A 14,892-nucleotide genomic window follows, 5' to 3' on the forward strand; every position below is an offset into this window, starting at 1 on the left:
CAGAAAAAGTTTTTGAAAAATGTTTCCTTTTTTCATTTGTCCCACAAGTGGGGCAAGTGAAAAGTTTATCGTTTTGAACAATAAATTCAAAAACTAACAGTTATATTCACGATTTCGATTACCTTTAACATTTGTTAACACTTCAGTCGGGACGGGGTTGGTGGTCTGATGGCTACCGCTTCTGCTTCATATGCAGAAGGTCATGGGTTCAATCCCAGGCCCGTCCCTTTCCTCGTACTATGTAGTTGTATATCTCTCACTTGCTTCTATCTTCCATTCTAAATATACCACACTCAAACTATTCGTTCATAGCAAACGCTAGAACCAGAGACGGACAAGAAATCGTTTCCCTAACGCTTCCTACTTCCACGCGCACGCCTGATACATAGGCAGTCTGCTAACCACAAAAGCAAACCTCTCTGCCATGCCTTTCCCCCCATCCATACACTCCCGCATGAACTGGCGTGGATGCAGTGGAATATACGGTCTACGTGGGAGCCAGTTCAATGCATCAATTCCTCCCCCTTCCCCTCATTGGTCTGCATTCTGACGTGGCAGGTGCCATTGTTGCCTAAAAATAGAAGATCACCAGCACTTATACACTGATGATGCCTGTTAGTCCCAAGCAGTCATTCGGTTGGTTCCTTGTGTAAGTGCAGCTGATCTGGCGATACTGGAGTGCATCCACGGGCGGCCAATCAAGCTCAAGCTCAAGCTCAACATTTGTTAACACTTCAGTCGTCGCGCTGTTGTATTTTGTACAACACTGTCGAAAAAAAACCTCGCTTTTTGTACACAACAGCAGCGTGGTGGTTGTGACGGAGGCAAACCGCGTGACGACTGGAAGGTTAAGGCGTCCCAATGAACAATGACATAAGTAACATGCAAACAAACAAAATTTTATTCTTGTCACTTGAATTTTCTTCTGTTGAGTTATGTTTGTTAAAATGATTCGACAACATTATAACTGCTACATTTCCAATGTTATTTCTTACATTATGGAACAGCAATTGCATTTCTGCTCTGTAGAATTTCCACCGCTCGTTATTTGTATTTAAAAAAGTCGGATATGACGTCGGATAACTCTTTTGGAGAAATCAAACGGAATCCTTTGATAAATTATTTAGTATATGTTTATGTAGAAAGATCTATATCCCATTTTTATGTTTTGAACTACAGTCGACTCTCCACATCTCGATGTTCTACATCTCGATATCTCTCCTTATGTCGATGGTTTCATAAGTCCCTTCAGTCTGCATACATTTTTACTCTCCATATCTCGATATCCTCCTTATTTCGATATCTCCATTTCTCGATGTGTTTCTGTTGCTCTTTCGTTCTCAATTTTCTTTCCGTATGTCGATATGACCATTATCTAAGGTTACTAGACCAAAGTTTTGGGATTCAAAACAAATTAGGAGCGCAAAATGACGTTTGTTTGTGTATTACTTTCTTGGCAACGGAGTGTTTTTCAATCTAGTATTCATCAAAAATTGTTTCTTTGTCTCGATCTCTCCCTATCTCGATGGTCCCTTCGATATCGAGATGTGGAGAGGCGACTGTAGCTTTACATGGACAGACCTCGAGATTTCCGTGCGTTCTCTTATATTGGAACTTTTCAATCAACGTCTTCCTTTTAGTCGGCTGTCCGAAGTAGATATATAATTATCGTAATATTTGACAACCTCTTTTAAAGAAGTTCCATGATTTCTAATAGCGTTTAGCGCTTTGAGTATAGTCACAGTGTTTCTTGAATTATCAGCACGTTCTGTTCTTCTATGATAGTTGCGAACCATGTTTACTTATAGCTACCTAAGAGAAAACACCAATTCAATCTCTAATGAAAAACTTTTCACTTTACTTCACACCACGTGATCAGAAAGCTAAAGGTATTTCAACTTAGTTAGTTTTAGCGCAGATTTAGGTCTACGTCGAATTAATTCTAATTTTTTTTATTGCAGTTTTAAACTGTCAGAGAGGAACTAAACTTAGAAGTGGTGCAGAAAATTATTTTCGCAACTTTTTTCCACTGGAAATATTAAAATAAGATTGCACGCCGCCAACTTGTTACGGAGTGATAGTTGACAGGTTAACAATCTTTTGCTCTATCACAGACAAACAGACGAAACTGCTAGAACAATTATCAATTTAAACCATGATCCCGTGAACATTTACGCCCAATGCTAAACATACTTCATCTGGCGCGGTTGACTAGATGGCGGTAGTGAACAAACGTCAAGCTCGAACAAAAACGATGCGAGCGTCACGAGTGGCCTGTCGGGCAACTACTAAATATTAGGATTGGGCGCTATTCCGGTGTGCGATGAAAATAATTAGAGTGATACGTCTGTTGTCTGTTGTGTCTGGCTCTATTATGCAATAATGGCTGGAAAATCTCAGGAATCTCGTACCTATCGTAATGTTCTGAATGGCCTCAAAGGTTTACGCATGAATTTACAACGTTTATTCACATATTCAATAAAATATACCAATTATTTTCACTTACCCCATTTACCGCCTTGCCCCACGGTACCTTATACCACTCGGACACATTTGGTATAGTGGTTATCACGCTCAATTGTATAAGTGCCCTAGTGTAGAAGTATTTGTGAAACTTAGAGGAAAACAATATGCACTCTTTCTCGAAAAACACCCAGAATCTGGGTGTAGATATTTCAAATTGGGTAGTATTTTCATATGCATTTTGATTAGTCTGGAAAGTGTGTGCAAGTTTCGTTGAGGAAAACAAAAACAAACTGTGTATGACGAGCGTATGCGAATGTTCGTGAGTTCAAATGTCACTAAGCTCTATTAGCCGATGGGTCTATCTACCTTCAGTGGACTTATCCTATTCCTGCTGTCAACCCACCCCGTAAAAAAGTTTTGTTTCCTAAAGCACTTTTAATTATTTTCTTTTTTTACCAAATCGTTTATTTAAAGGCTCACACGCCGTATCAAGCTTTACAGAGCCGATATTCATTTTCTATTATACATGGACAATTTGCCTCCCTCTACAATTTTATTTTTCGATAAACATTTTGTATCATTTGTTGATACATCAATTTCCGTGCGATCCATGTTTGGGGAACACTGATCCGAGCAAGTATTTTTTATTCCACTCTTTTGGTTAATCCCGTTAATCCGCCTCGATCGCCGTCGCTTGTTTGTAGCTCAGTGGAAGAGTTTGATGCATTGTCATCATCAGTCCAGTCGTCGTCGTTGTTCTGTTGCTCCACTTCTTCACGAACGGGAGATGGAGATTTTTGCTGATCGTTGTTTATCGGTGAGAAGTCATCTTGATCAAACAACTCTGCAGTGAACAAAAGATGGTAGAAATACATTCACATCTGATCGCTACTACACTGCAAAAATTGTGATAATTTTCTTTATGTGTATCGACACATTAATATTAGAATCCATCTCACACATTGATTTCATTTAAATGAGAATGAATGAACCCTGTTACTGTGAATCAAAAATATGTGTGAAACCATATAGCAAAAATCTATATAGTTTCACACATAACGCGTATATGGAAAATGAACTCGTGAACATCAACAAAAGAAGTCAACCATTTTCTGGAACCAGGTTGAAAATCATCGAGCACGCAATTGCATGTAGTTTGGTAAGTCTTTTCAATATTAATTAAACATTAATACAACTAATTAATTGATGTTTCATTTCAGCAACTAGAAGATTGAATGCGAAAGGGCTAAAAAGCTTTTCAGCAGCCGGCAATCAAACAATTTGCGAGAGAATCTGCTTCGGATGGCATCAGATGGCTGGAACCAAGTCGCACTCGCACCCACGAGGGGAACCGCTACCCCTTCAGGGGAGGACATTCGTCATTCTGAAAAGTTCTGTATTGGCGTGAAACATTGTGTGGCAATAAAAATTATTATAATTTGGCTAGGGATAAAGAAAGTGAATAAATTATCATTGTTTCATCATACATATTTGTTACTAATATTGAATAAAAATCAACCATGTTATTCATTGATCAACCCTATAGAATTAATGGATGTGTTTGATAATAAACATGTGTACGCACACATAATTCAAATATATTATGAAATGAACCTTGATTATGTATCTCACACATAATTACCATGTACCGATACAAATTGCAAATATCTATGTGTGAAACAAATAACGACGATATGGAGATTTTTATCAGTGTACGATAGTTACCACACACCAAATTTTCGATCAATCTTCCAGCAATTTCGTTTGCTGAAACCAATCCAGCAATACACTATTTTACTGATATACAGCATTTCTGAAATTGTTTGCTGGAATTCAGCATTCTAACTTGCTGGATACTTGTCATCACCATCAGTTTTGCTGACATTCAGTAATTTATATGACACATGATTGATAACCAGCAATCCATTTGAAATTTTGCTGTAAACCAGCAAACGTTATTGCTGAACTCGTATCAGCAAACTGTTTTATCTGTCACCCGAAAATTAAAAAAAAAAGAAAATAATTCTCCCACTCGTTTCACTCACAATATTAGCATGGAGTTAAAAAAATGTATACCCGAACATTCATATATTTATGTATATTTTTCGTAATATCGTATTTGGTAAGTACTAAACACTCACTATGATATTGATGGTTTAATAAATCTCGATTACTTTTTCAAATCGACGTAAGTAACTTTCATATGGTTTTGAGAAAATTAATTCAGAAGAATCACAACCTGTCTTTTAAAACTGTTTTAAAATTAATCAACTTTTTAATTTTTTTTCGCCGTGTACATCGCTTAAATTTTGCATACATTAAGCTCGCGTTCAAAAACTAGGGAGTTCCTGTTATTTCCCATAAAAAAAATATTACAAAATGATAAGCCGATTTATTCAGTTACTTTCGACGTTTTTCTACCAGTGTAAAATCGGCTCAAGTAGTGTTTTGTTTTGATTCGTGGTTAAGTCACTTTGTCTCTCCATACAGCGGGGCGGCGAAAGTAGTGGTTAGGTTGCGAAAGTTGAGAATCTTACTTTCGTCGTTTTGTAAATCCGGAAATTAAACGTTTTAAAAGTGAAAAATCGAGTTGGTTCAGAGCGCAACGTGTAGAATTTCGTCTGCGAAACACGTAGAATCGATAAATTAAGTTTGTATACTTTTTTGACTTGAGTCTGTTAGAATAAGTTTTCGAGAAATATCTAAATGTTTATTTCTAGGTGGCACCATTACCGTTACGGTAGACGGTGTCCATTTCCCTCCAGAGCGCAGAAAATTGCATTTATTTTTAAATAAATGTTAATGACATACAACGCATTCGCATCTTATATTGTATTCCATGACAACTTTTACAAATATTACCTAAAATTTTTCACCTACCGGGTGCTGGAAATCAGCGATCTGAAATTGGAAGAAATCCCACGGGAATAACAAATAACCTAGTGCTGATTAATCAGCAAACTAAAATTCGCTTTGCTGAATGGTCAGTAACCCAGCTGTCATTTGGATGAGAATTTGCATTGCTGATCAGTTCAGCAAATTTTATTTTGCTGGATCGATTGCTGAATTTACAGCACAAAAAAAAAATCAGCAAAAATTTGCTGATTTACAGCAATAAAAATTTGGTGTGCAGAATGGCTGACGATTCCACGGAAGCCCACTACCGTTTCTGCTGAGCCAATTTCATCTCGGTTCGATCGCATGACAATCGCCACACTTACGAACGTGAGACGAAGTGCAATCTTCACGTTGCGTTAGCGATCACAACACGAACTTTCGCCCGTCGGGTCTAAATTGGTTTAGTACAACTAACACTTTGTTTCAGTCAGGGGTACTCAAGTAGCACAACAAATATTTAGCTTCTACACACATTGCCGATAATGGCAATTTCGCTGAGCATTCTAACCATAACCACTACAAACTCGTCGGATGATTTTGATGTTGCTGATATTTGTGACAATTTTTCAGTAGGTGCGACATAGTAATCCTTTATAAGAGAGATTCGCGGAAGCTGACATTTCTGTCAAAGTGTGAGCCAATCGAGCAGCGAGAGTTGTCAAAGTATGAGCCAAACGAACATGCGTTATGTTTGTTTTGAACTTTTCTTGAGGAGTAATGTAATGCGCTTGAAATTATTTCGGTAAAAGTAATTTTGCATGGAGCAAAAAAATGAAATATTTTTCTTTTTTGATTTTTTCTCAATGCGATTTTTAGTTGTTGATTTTTTCGACTGTTTATTAGTTTGGATATGTAGATCAAAGATCTATAACGAAACAAAATACACCTTTTAGCAATGAGGAAGTCATGTCCGTGTTACAATATTATTCTCGACGCCGAGCAAAATCAGCACTGCTGGTCTGTTGCCAAATCATTCCATTTTACTTCCGCTTATCTCTCTATAAAGGATCACTAGATAATGAAGGGACCATCGAGCTAGGGAGATATCGAGTTACAGAGCACTAAACCAGTGGAAATGCAATTCAAGGGACCATCGAGGTAGTCATGAAAACCAAATTTTACTATGATTCTCTAATCCGATATTGAAATACAAAGTATCGAATAAGGGAGAGTTGACTGTACCGAAGAGCACTCTTCAAGACCACATAAAAAAACTTCGAGCTGACAAAGAAATTGTCAAGAACTACAAGCGGGTTGGATTCCCAAAGACATTCTCACCTAAATACGAGCAATGGCTAGCGCAACATACGACTGATATGGCGAATCGATGTATGGCGCTGACCAAGATGGAGTTTATGATCTCGCTAATATGCTTCATACGCTGTACATCATGCAAAGATTGAACCCACAAGGCATATTTATTTATTTTTTTATGTGGGTTTGGTGTAAACTTTGAGTGTGCAAATCATAGTGTCCGAGCATAGGGGACATAGTGTCCGCCCACATTTCAGTGCATATGATTTTTGGTACATAATGTAACCCACCATAAAAAGGGGTTTTGCTCCACGCGTTTTTTTTCGTGCTCTCGTTTTTTCCGCGATGTTTCAGGTGAATTGGCTGGTGCTACGCCATCCAGATTTCAATTCGGAAGCGAAAATTGGAAAAAACGCCGATATTAAACAGTGAATAAACTTTCAGACACGTTTAGTGGCTATTTTGTGGCTGGTTCTAATTGGTTTTGATGAGATTTGTGCGCCCACGTGATTTTTTTTTTGAGGCTGCGCTTGTTTTCCGGCCGACGCTACTACGACACCCAGACGAATGGTTCCGAGAGTATGAAAAAAAGTTTTTGTGAATATGCTAAGTGGTTACGTTATTCAAAAGATTTTAAAGTAAGAATTAGAAACGATAGTGATGAAACATGCACGCAATGTGGTCTAGCAATGACAAATGACATGCGTCACATGGAGAAGCAATTGGATGCCACCCAGATGAGAAGAATAAGAAGAAGGAAATCGATTGCTGATTGGATTAGATAACAACGCCGCCTTAGATGGATTTTGGTGAGATTGTTCTGATAACATATTTATTTGTACTTAAAGCTAAGTATGCTGTTTCGCTCAAGAAAAGTAAAGAAATTCCTTGATTGAAAGGGTCAAGAAATTTCCTACAGAGTCCCCCTTTGAAGTGACATTTCTTCTCAACTGCGTACTGCGATCAGAAAAATGTGATTTTCTTAACCATTTCTTGGGAGAAATTTTCCACGCATCGAGATAGGCGATTCCTTTTCTTGTCAGCAGCAAACCGGCCTTAAACATTAAATACGCGCCAGTTTCAAAGTAAACATCTTTGAAACAGGAAGTGTGTATGTATTATCATTATTCATTTGATAATGGTAATGCATACATGGGGGGCTTGTTGTTAGTGAAAGTGACTTCTGAATGGACGTGTCTCTCCAGCCATTTTGAAATGGGTCACCGGATCTGCAATAGAGCTATCACCTTCTAGCTCCCGGACTGAAGCTTTTTGCAAAAATATACTACATTTTTGCTGAAAACTTTTTTCCATAATACCACTGCCGGACAGTGGGGGTTAGATGGATCACACACACACACACACACATAATGTAACCCACCATAAAAAATAAAATGTAAAGGTTTTTTTTTCTCATTTTTTTACGTTAAGGTGAAGATGAATCGAAGCCAAATGTTGCGACCGTCACGAAATTATGTAAGATTTTGAATACTAATAATTCAGCCATTTATCGGTAGATTTTTAATATTTTCCCACCATTCGATTGAAAATTCATACAACATTTAACTCAAATAGAGAAAACTTTTTGATTTTTGACGATAGACTGTTGAAAATTGGGAAAATGTCGCCCCTTTCTTACGCAACCAAACACGTGGGTTGGGAAGCGCACTATAAAAGGAGACCACTTTCTACTTCTTCGCTCATTCTTCTTTTGATGTTAAGTACATCTTACGGGAATATACTGGGTGTCAATTTAAAATCTAAAATGTTGCGGCCGTCACGATATTATGTTAGAGTTTGAACTAAAGGAAGGCTGCAACTATGACAATCGAATAAAATTCAAAAGCAGAAAATCATTTGGCGTAGTTAACGTCATGCCGTCATGCGGTTGTGTCTTGTACACAACTCCCTCTGGTTTTTTACTTGAAATATTGCTAATTTTTAAGACTGTACAAAAATAAATAGTAAAACGAATGTAGATTTTGAAATATCACCAAAAAACAAAAAGTGTCCGGGCATAGAGGACTCACCCCAGGCGTGCGAATTTTTGTTTTTCGTGCTTTCACGATATATGAATGCAAAAATGATCAATGGTCAAGGAAAGCTCTTAGTCAATAACTGTGGAAGTTTTCATAAGAACACTAAGCTATGGAGCATGCCCTGTCCCAGCTGGGATTTAACACGCTCATAGAACGCTAAGCTGAGGAATATGTTTAAATAAAACTAATATTTCTCATGCAAAACAAAATCTACAGCATTTTAGCAATAAGCCAGATGAGTTTTTATTTACTTTAAATGGATATTTTCTCCTTCACAAACACATTACTAGAGTTAAAGTACACAAAAAGTATCGCAGCGGAGAGTCGAGCCTGCAAATCCAGCATGTTGACGTCATGAGCCCACTCCACTCGTCCCCAGTGCCCCAGCTGGAATTCCTCCTCTAACCGTGACAACAGGACAGCTTTTTCCACCGCAATAAACCGATCGACGCAAGCGCACGTCAAGATGACGGATTTCAAAGTGTCCACAGCGTACATTATTCCGTGCAGGGCGGCTTCGTTGTACGACGACAGATAGCGACTTATGTTCATTGCCGTACCGGGCGCAAAGCTTGGAACTTCAAGGGCATCTGTGGCCTCCAGTTGGACGTCGTAGCGCTTGTTGAACCATTCAATTACCGGGTTCCATTCGACAACTTGCAGCTCTTTGAGACGTTTGTCTTCCTAGAAACGAAGAAAAATTTCAGCAATTCAGTTAATAAAATAATTCGAATTCATGGTGTCGACTACCTGAAAATTGCCCTTAGGATTCCATTAGAACCCAACCCATAATACATTTTTTAAACCTGTCCTATAGTCTGCAGAAGTGCGTAGAAACCACAAAGAAATTTGTTAAGGATTGTTTGAAAATCTTTCCCAGGATAAAATACAGGATTCGATCATAAAAATGGCTAAGATTTTGTGAAATTTTACTAAAGAATCGGTGACAGTTTTGCTCAACGTTTTGTGAGAATTCTGCCTGTTTTCCGTGAATTTATGTCCCTGGCCTTGTGAGAAAATAAATAGAGAATACAGATATTTCATCGATCTAGGCTATTGAGTCAATTTTGGCCAAACTCCATTTTTTCCGACCATGGCGGACCTGGCGGAGTAGAGAATGTTGCGATATTTTTGCGAAATAGTAAATGGACAAAATAGCTAACATATTTTCCTAATAAAATTTTTAATCATTTAAAAAATAAAGCAAATTTAGAAAAATCACAATCTATAATGTAAAGAATTTTCAAAATAAAATAGCTTCAAATTGAAGAATCTAAAAATGTAATAATCTGCCTTGGAATGTTAAAACATCAAGCTGGTATTGCAGTAAAAGGGTGAGCTATAAAAAAGGTCGTCTAGCTCTACATGGACCGATCAAAAAAAGGTGGCTAGGCTGTATGCTAGGCAGGCCCGCCTAATACAAATTTTTTTTTTTTGATAGCCGGTTTTGTAAGTATGTATCTGGTAAAAATCATGCCTATTTCGTTTCAAATTGACAAATCTAATAATCTAGATTTTTCAGATAATCAGAGATTTTTGATTTCATTAATTAGTCAACACCCTGTAAATTATATACCTTGAACTTACATTCGATTGAAACAGAATCGCATCGGTGCTGGCATAATTCACCAAATAGTTCACGATGTCGGCTTTCTGTAGATTATTCGGATTATCAATAACGGTGCTGCTAAGGGCCGTCAAGTGCATTCGGGATCGATCGATAACATCCTTCTGGGCGTCCCATTCGGTGGCAATCGCAATAGCAAGGGGTTCACTCTCCACGAAGAAGGGGGCTCCTTTGGGTGTCTTCAGTTTTCTTTGGTCCAGTGTGATTTCAAACTTTCCATTACTGGTGATGATGCCGGTTTGACGATAAAATCGTTTCGGGGGAGCCGCTATTATACATTTCATTAAGTATTAATGACATTGTATTCAATTTTGTGTAAAATTTGTTGATTTTTTAAGATATTTTTTTCATCTCAAGATTAATTACATAATATTTGTACACTTACGGTAGTTCCGTATACTGATGTTAAATGATTTTGTAACTCTGGTAAGAACTTTTACACTGTTTCTAAACATTACGAAGCTGAAAACACCTTTTGGACTATTTTTTATCAATTGAACTTGCTAAGAATATCGCTAAAATTTCAACGCATATGCCGCGATTTGCCGAAACCGTGAAACAAACTCGTAAACAAAAACAAATCAGACACGTGCTTTGCCCTTCAGGATCGGACTGTAACAAAACGTCATCACCGTACACTGTAAGACCAAAGTACCTTGTAAAGGGTAAAAAGTACCCTCTTTGGGAGAAACTAGTTAACTCATAAAAAGAGTAAAGGGCTGTAACGATGTATGGTTTCATCGAGTCGCCAACGGTCAAGTTGAACTACGTACGCTTTCAGTGACGGGTATCAGGAATGACAGCTTGAAAGAAGAATGTATTGGTACATGCATGACGAAACCGTGTGTGCGTGGGTTTACTCGGGTACGGCAAAGGTGCTGCCGAACACGAGCGTCATTCGTGGTACAGAAGTGTAGCAGAACAGACGGCTGAGCTCGAGTGTGAAGCGTAACGAGCTGGTACAATGGCGACGACGGTAAAAATAGGTAAGTTTCGATCTTCTGAGTTGCAAAATTGGTGAAAAACGGGAGCGATACTATGGATAAAATGTGAAATTACCAAAAATGTCCGAATTGGAATTTTTCTACCCTGAATGCTTACGGCGTGGTTAGAGCGAAAAAAAAAACAAGATGGCGAACAAAGGAAAAGAAATCAACAGTGCAAATTAAAAGGAGAAAATGGCGGCAGTGAGATAATCAGCATTTTGAACATCTATCTGGATTTTATGGAAGAAAAAAATATATCACTTCGTGTGTGTTAAACAGCAGAAAGGCAGAGTGGAGAATTGGGTCCTAAAGCCCTGTCCCAATTTTAGTGCCAAACGCTTCAGTTTAGGCCAAAAACACATGTTTACTCAATTTTCTAATGTTTTCCGTTGGTTTGAGCCCAAAAAAATTTTTATTAGATTTTGTCACATCCTTTGGCTTAAACTCAAATTTTGGGTGTATTTTGTTTTCCGTGTCCCTTACGAAATGTCAGATAGGAACAACCCCAGTGGTCGAACTAAAACCCCTGTGGTGTTTTTGTTGACTAAGCGAACGTCAAACATGATCAAAAGTGTCAAGGTTCATTTATGGACCAAATTTTTAAATTAAAGTTTAAACATGATATAGCCATTATTTGAGCGGGAAAAATTGCTAAAGTAATTACAGTAACATGCTTTTTCGTGTTATTAAATAAAAACAAGATTTCATTACAAATTTTAGGACCCAATTCATCATTTGTTTTTTGGGTGAAAGATTGTCTCCGTGACTAGAGGTACAAAGGAACGCTGCGTGCGAAGAAAAGTGTACCTCGTTGGAAAGGCCATTTTGTGCCAAGCTTCGTGCTGGTGGACGCTTAGTGCGAAGTAATGCTTAGTCCGAAGTAACGCTTAGTGCGAAGGAACGCTTAGTGCGAAGGAACGCTTAGTGCGAAGAAAGATCAGTACGGAAGAACGCTTAGTGTCGAACTGACTGAGTTTATTGCATTTGTTGATCGATGGACACAAATTCTGGAGTGATGATGATCGGTTGAGTGGACATGTTATTGTGGATCGGAGTGGAAACTCAATTTTTGGATTACAGTGGACGTAGCAAGGTGATGTTTATAAACCATAAATAAAAGAAATTTGAAAGACGAAAGTTTATTGCAATGGATGGAAACATAAGATGCTTAAAAAAAAGTCAAGTTATTGGAAAATATTCGTTGTGATTTATCAAGTGGAAAGAAACTAAGGGAGGCATATTTTTTGATTTGTTTTTGGTTGTAGATGCGTCGGCGATGCCACCTTTCAAGATAGGTGCAGACCCCAGAAACGACTGGATCAAGTGGAATAGAGCTCTGGAACGGTTTTTAAATGCAAACAAAGTGGAACAGGACGAAGAGAAGTTCAACCTTTTGTTAGTTCTGGGAGGCATTGATCTTCAGACATATTACGACAAGGTTGCAAAATGGGAGGTTCAGAAAACGGTCGATGAAAATGAAGAAGTTTTGGAAGAAGTGATCGTATTGAAATACGAATCAGCGATTCTCTCCCTCGATGAATACTTTGCCCCACAGTTGAAGAAAAGATTCGAACGACATATTTTTGTTGGGCAGAGGTGGACACACCACAACGCAGAACAGGGTCACCGAAGCGGAACACAGAACCAGGATTTCGGTAGGAAAGAACACAACTACAAATCAACTACTGTACGCTACGAGAACTTTAATAAACACGTCTGAACGGATCGAACATCACATTACGGATGAATGGCAAACTTTCCATTCTCCCTTTCTTCATCCTATTTGGCGCGCTCACTGCCGCCGCTGCGACTGCCTTCAGCGCCGCCTCACTCATACAGCTACACACATCCAGTGTTGCCGCTTTGCATACGAGGCACAATCATTGCATACTCCAACACTCCTCCTCAATGTTGTCCTCGTACTCGTCCGCATCCTCTCTGCCTTCCTTGCTGGGTTGATCTCCTCCTGCTTCAAGCATCGACTAATCAACCAACCGGCCGGGTCGAACTCCACGATTACTCCTCCTGGATCGCCTAACTTCCCTCCAGTTATCAGCATCCGAATCTGGGCTTCCACTGTTGGACTCCGCCACATGCAGCGGCTCCACTTCCTCGCTTGAAGTGTCCGCATCGAAGTATTCTTCTTCATCATCATCGGCTCTATTCGGCTTCATCTCCGAATACCAGCTCACAACATTCACTGGTGATCTTCTTCCGCTCGTCGTCTTCTTCTCGCCAATTATCGGCCGCTGGCCCTCCACTTTCTTCATAATCTTCGCTAGCTTCAGCCGATACAATGGCCCCGACTTTTCACATATCACCACTTTCTTACCGGATGCATCACAAATGTCGCAACCATCTTTCTTGAATTTCACTGAGAACTCTTTCGCCGTCAATTTGTCCACTGACACGAGTCCACTCGCCAACGACGGAACGTACAACACATCGGTAAGTTTTATCTCCACTTCACTTCCGGTTCCGTCCATACCGTACACAAACCCATAGCCACAGCCGGCGGCGGTAACCACTTTACCGTTCGCCAATATAACGCTTTGACCTTGTCCTTCTCTTAGCGACTTGAACACTTTGAAAAAGTTTCTGTCACTCGTCATGTGCCTACTCGCTCCACTGTCAATGAACCAGCACTTTTGCTGATCCATTCCAGCCATAAAACACACACTTCTGGCACCACAATTTTCGTCCTTCACATGCTTCGCATTTTGCTTCACACGCGCACTGTCGTCCGGCTTCTTCTTATCTTCGCACTCTCGTTCTAGCTCCTGCTTCGCTAGCAAAAACGAACGACAGTCGCGACGCAAATGACCGGGCTTGTCGCAAAAATAGCATCTTCTCACCGGCGCTCTATCGTTGTGTCCACCCACGCTTTGCACATCGTTTCGCACAACAACACTTTTCATCGCCTTCGTCTCACACGTTTCGCCGGAACGCTCCCTCCGACGTTCGAACTCATCGATCAGCTTTGACTTCACAAGCTGCATCGTGATGTCCGCATCGGCACGACTCTCCAACGCCGTGACCAAACCACCGTACGAATCAGGCAAGCTGCGCAGGATCATCGCAATCCGCAGTGACTCCTCCAGCTGTTGGCCTGCATTCGACAAACGATCGAATAAATCCTCCAACACCACCAGATGACTCTCAAGGTCACCTTCTTCCGCGAGATTTGACGAGCACAACCTCTTCAACAAAGACACACGTGACGTTACCGTGTTCTTCTCGTGATAACCACGCAACTGATCCCAAAACGTTTTTGCACTGTTTGCTTCCTTCACCAGTGCAAACTGGTTATCGTCAATACACAATCCGATAGTGGCACGAGCTTTCCTATCGTCCTTCGTCCACTGATCGGTCACTACAGCCGGCCTCGCATCACCGACCACATACCACAGCTCCTCCCTGGTCAGGAGCATCTCCATCCGGAACTTCCATATTTGCCAGTTCTGATTGTTCAGTCTGGCAAACGCAAACTTGTTCACATCCGCCATTTTGACCACGCAAAATCACCACCGCGGAGATACAACTCACACACACTCACACACGGCGTGATCACTTTCGCTCTCTCGGATCCTTTTTCCTACGCAATCCAGAACCTTCCCTTCGG

The 14,892-nt window shown here is 39.8% G+C and overlaps 1 protein-coding gene across 1 annotated transcript; it reads right to left on the reverse strand.

The window, feature by feature from the left end:
* Positions 1-8,875: 8,875 nt before the first annotated feature.
* Positions 8,876-10,887, reverse strand: LOC5572922 (ATP synthase mitochondrial F1 complex assembly factor 2). Its single transcript, XM_001654205.2, has 3 exons — positions 10,670-10,887; positions 10,245-10,552; positions 8,876-9,341 (listed from the first exon to the last, which is right to left on the reverse strand). The coding sequence occupies exons 1-3, from the start codon at positions 10,737-10,739 to the stop codon at positions 8,910-8,912; spliced, it is 810 nt and encodes a 269-aa protein (XP_001654255.1). The 5' UTR covers positions 10,740-10,887; the 3' UTR covers positions 8,876-8,909.
* Between the last annotated feature and the right edge of the window lie 4,005 nt (positions 10,888-14,892).

The sequence above is a fragment of the Aedes aegypti genome, chromosome 2 (assembly GCF_002204515.2).
Source record: "Aedes aegypti strain LVP_AGWG chromosome 2, AaegL5.0 Primary Assembly, whole genome shotgun sequence".
In the NCBI taxonomy this organism is placed as follows: Eukaryota; Metazoa; Arthropoda; class Insecta; order Diptera; family Culicidae; genus Aedes; species Aedes aegypti.

Coding starts and splice junctions, on each gene's coding strand:
- LOC5572922 (XM_001654205.2), bottom strand. CDS start 10,739: ATGTTTAGAAACAGTGTAAAAGTTCTTACCAGAGTTACAAAATCATTT. Junction 10,553..10,669: donor CATCAGTATACGGAACTACC/GTAAGTGTACAA, acceptor AATGTATAATAG/CGGCTCCCCCGAAACGATTT. Junction 9,342..10,244: donor CGATTCTGTTTCAATCGAAT/GTAAGTTCAAGG, acceptor CTTCGTTTCTAG/GAAGACAAACGTCTCAAAGA.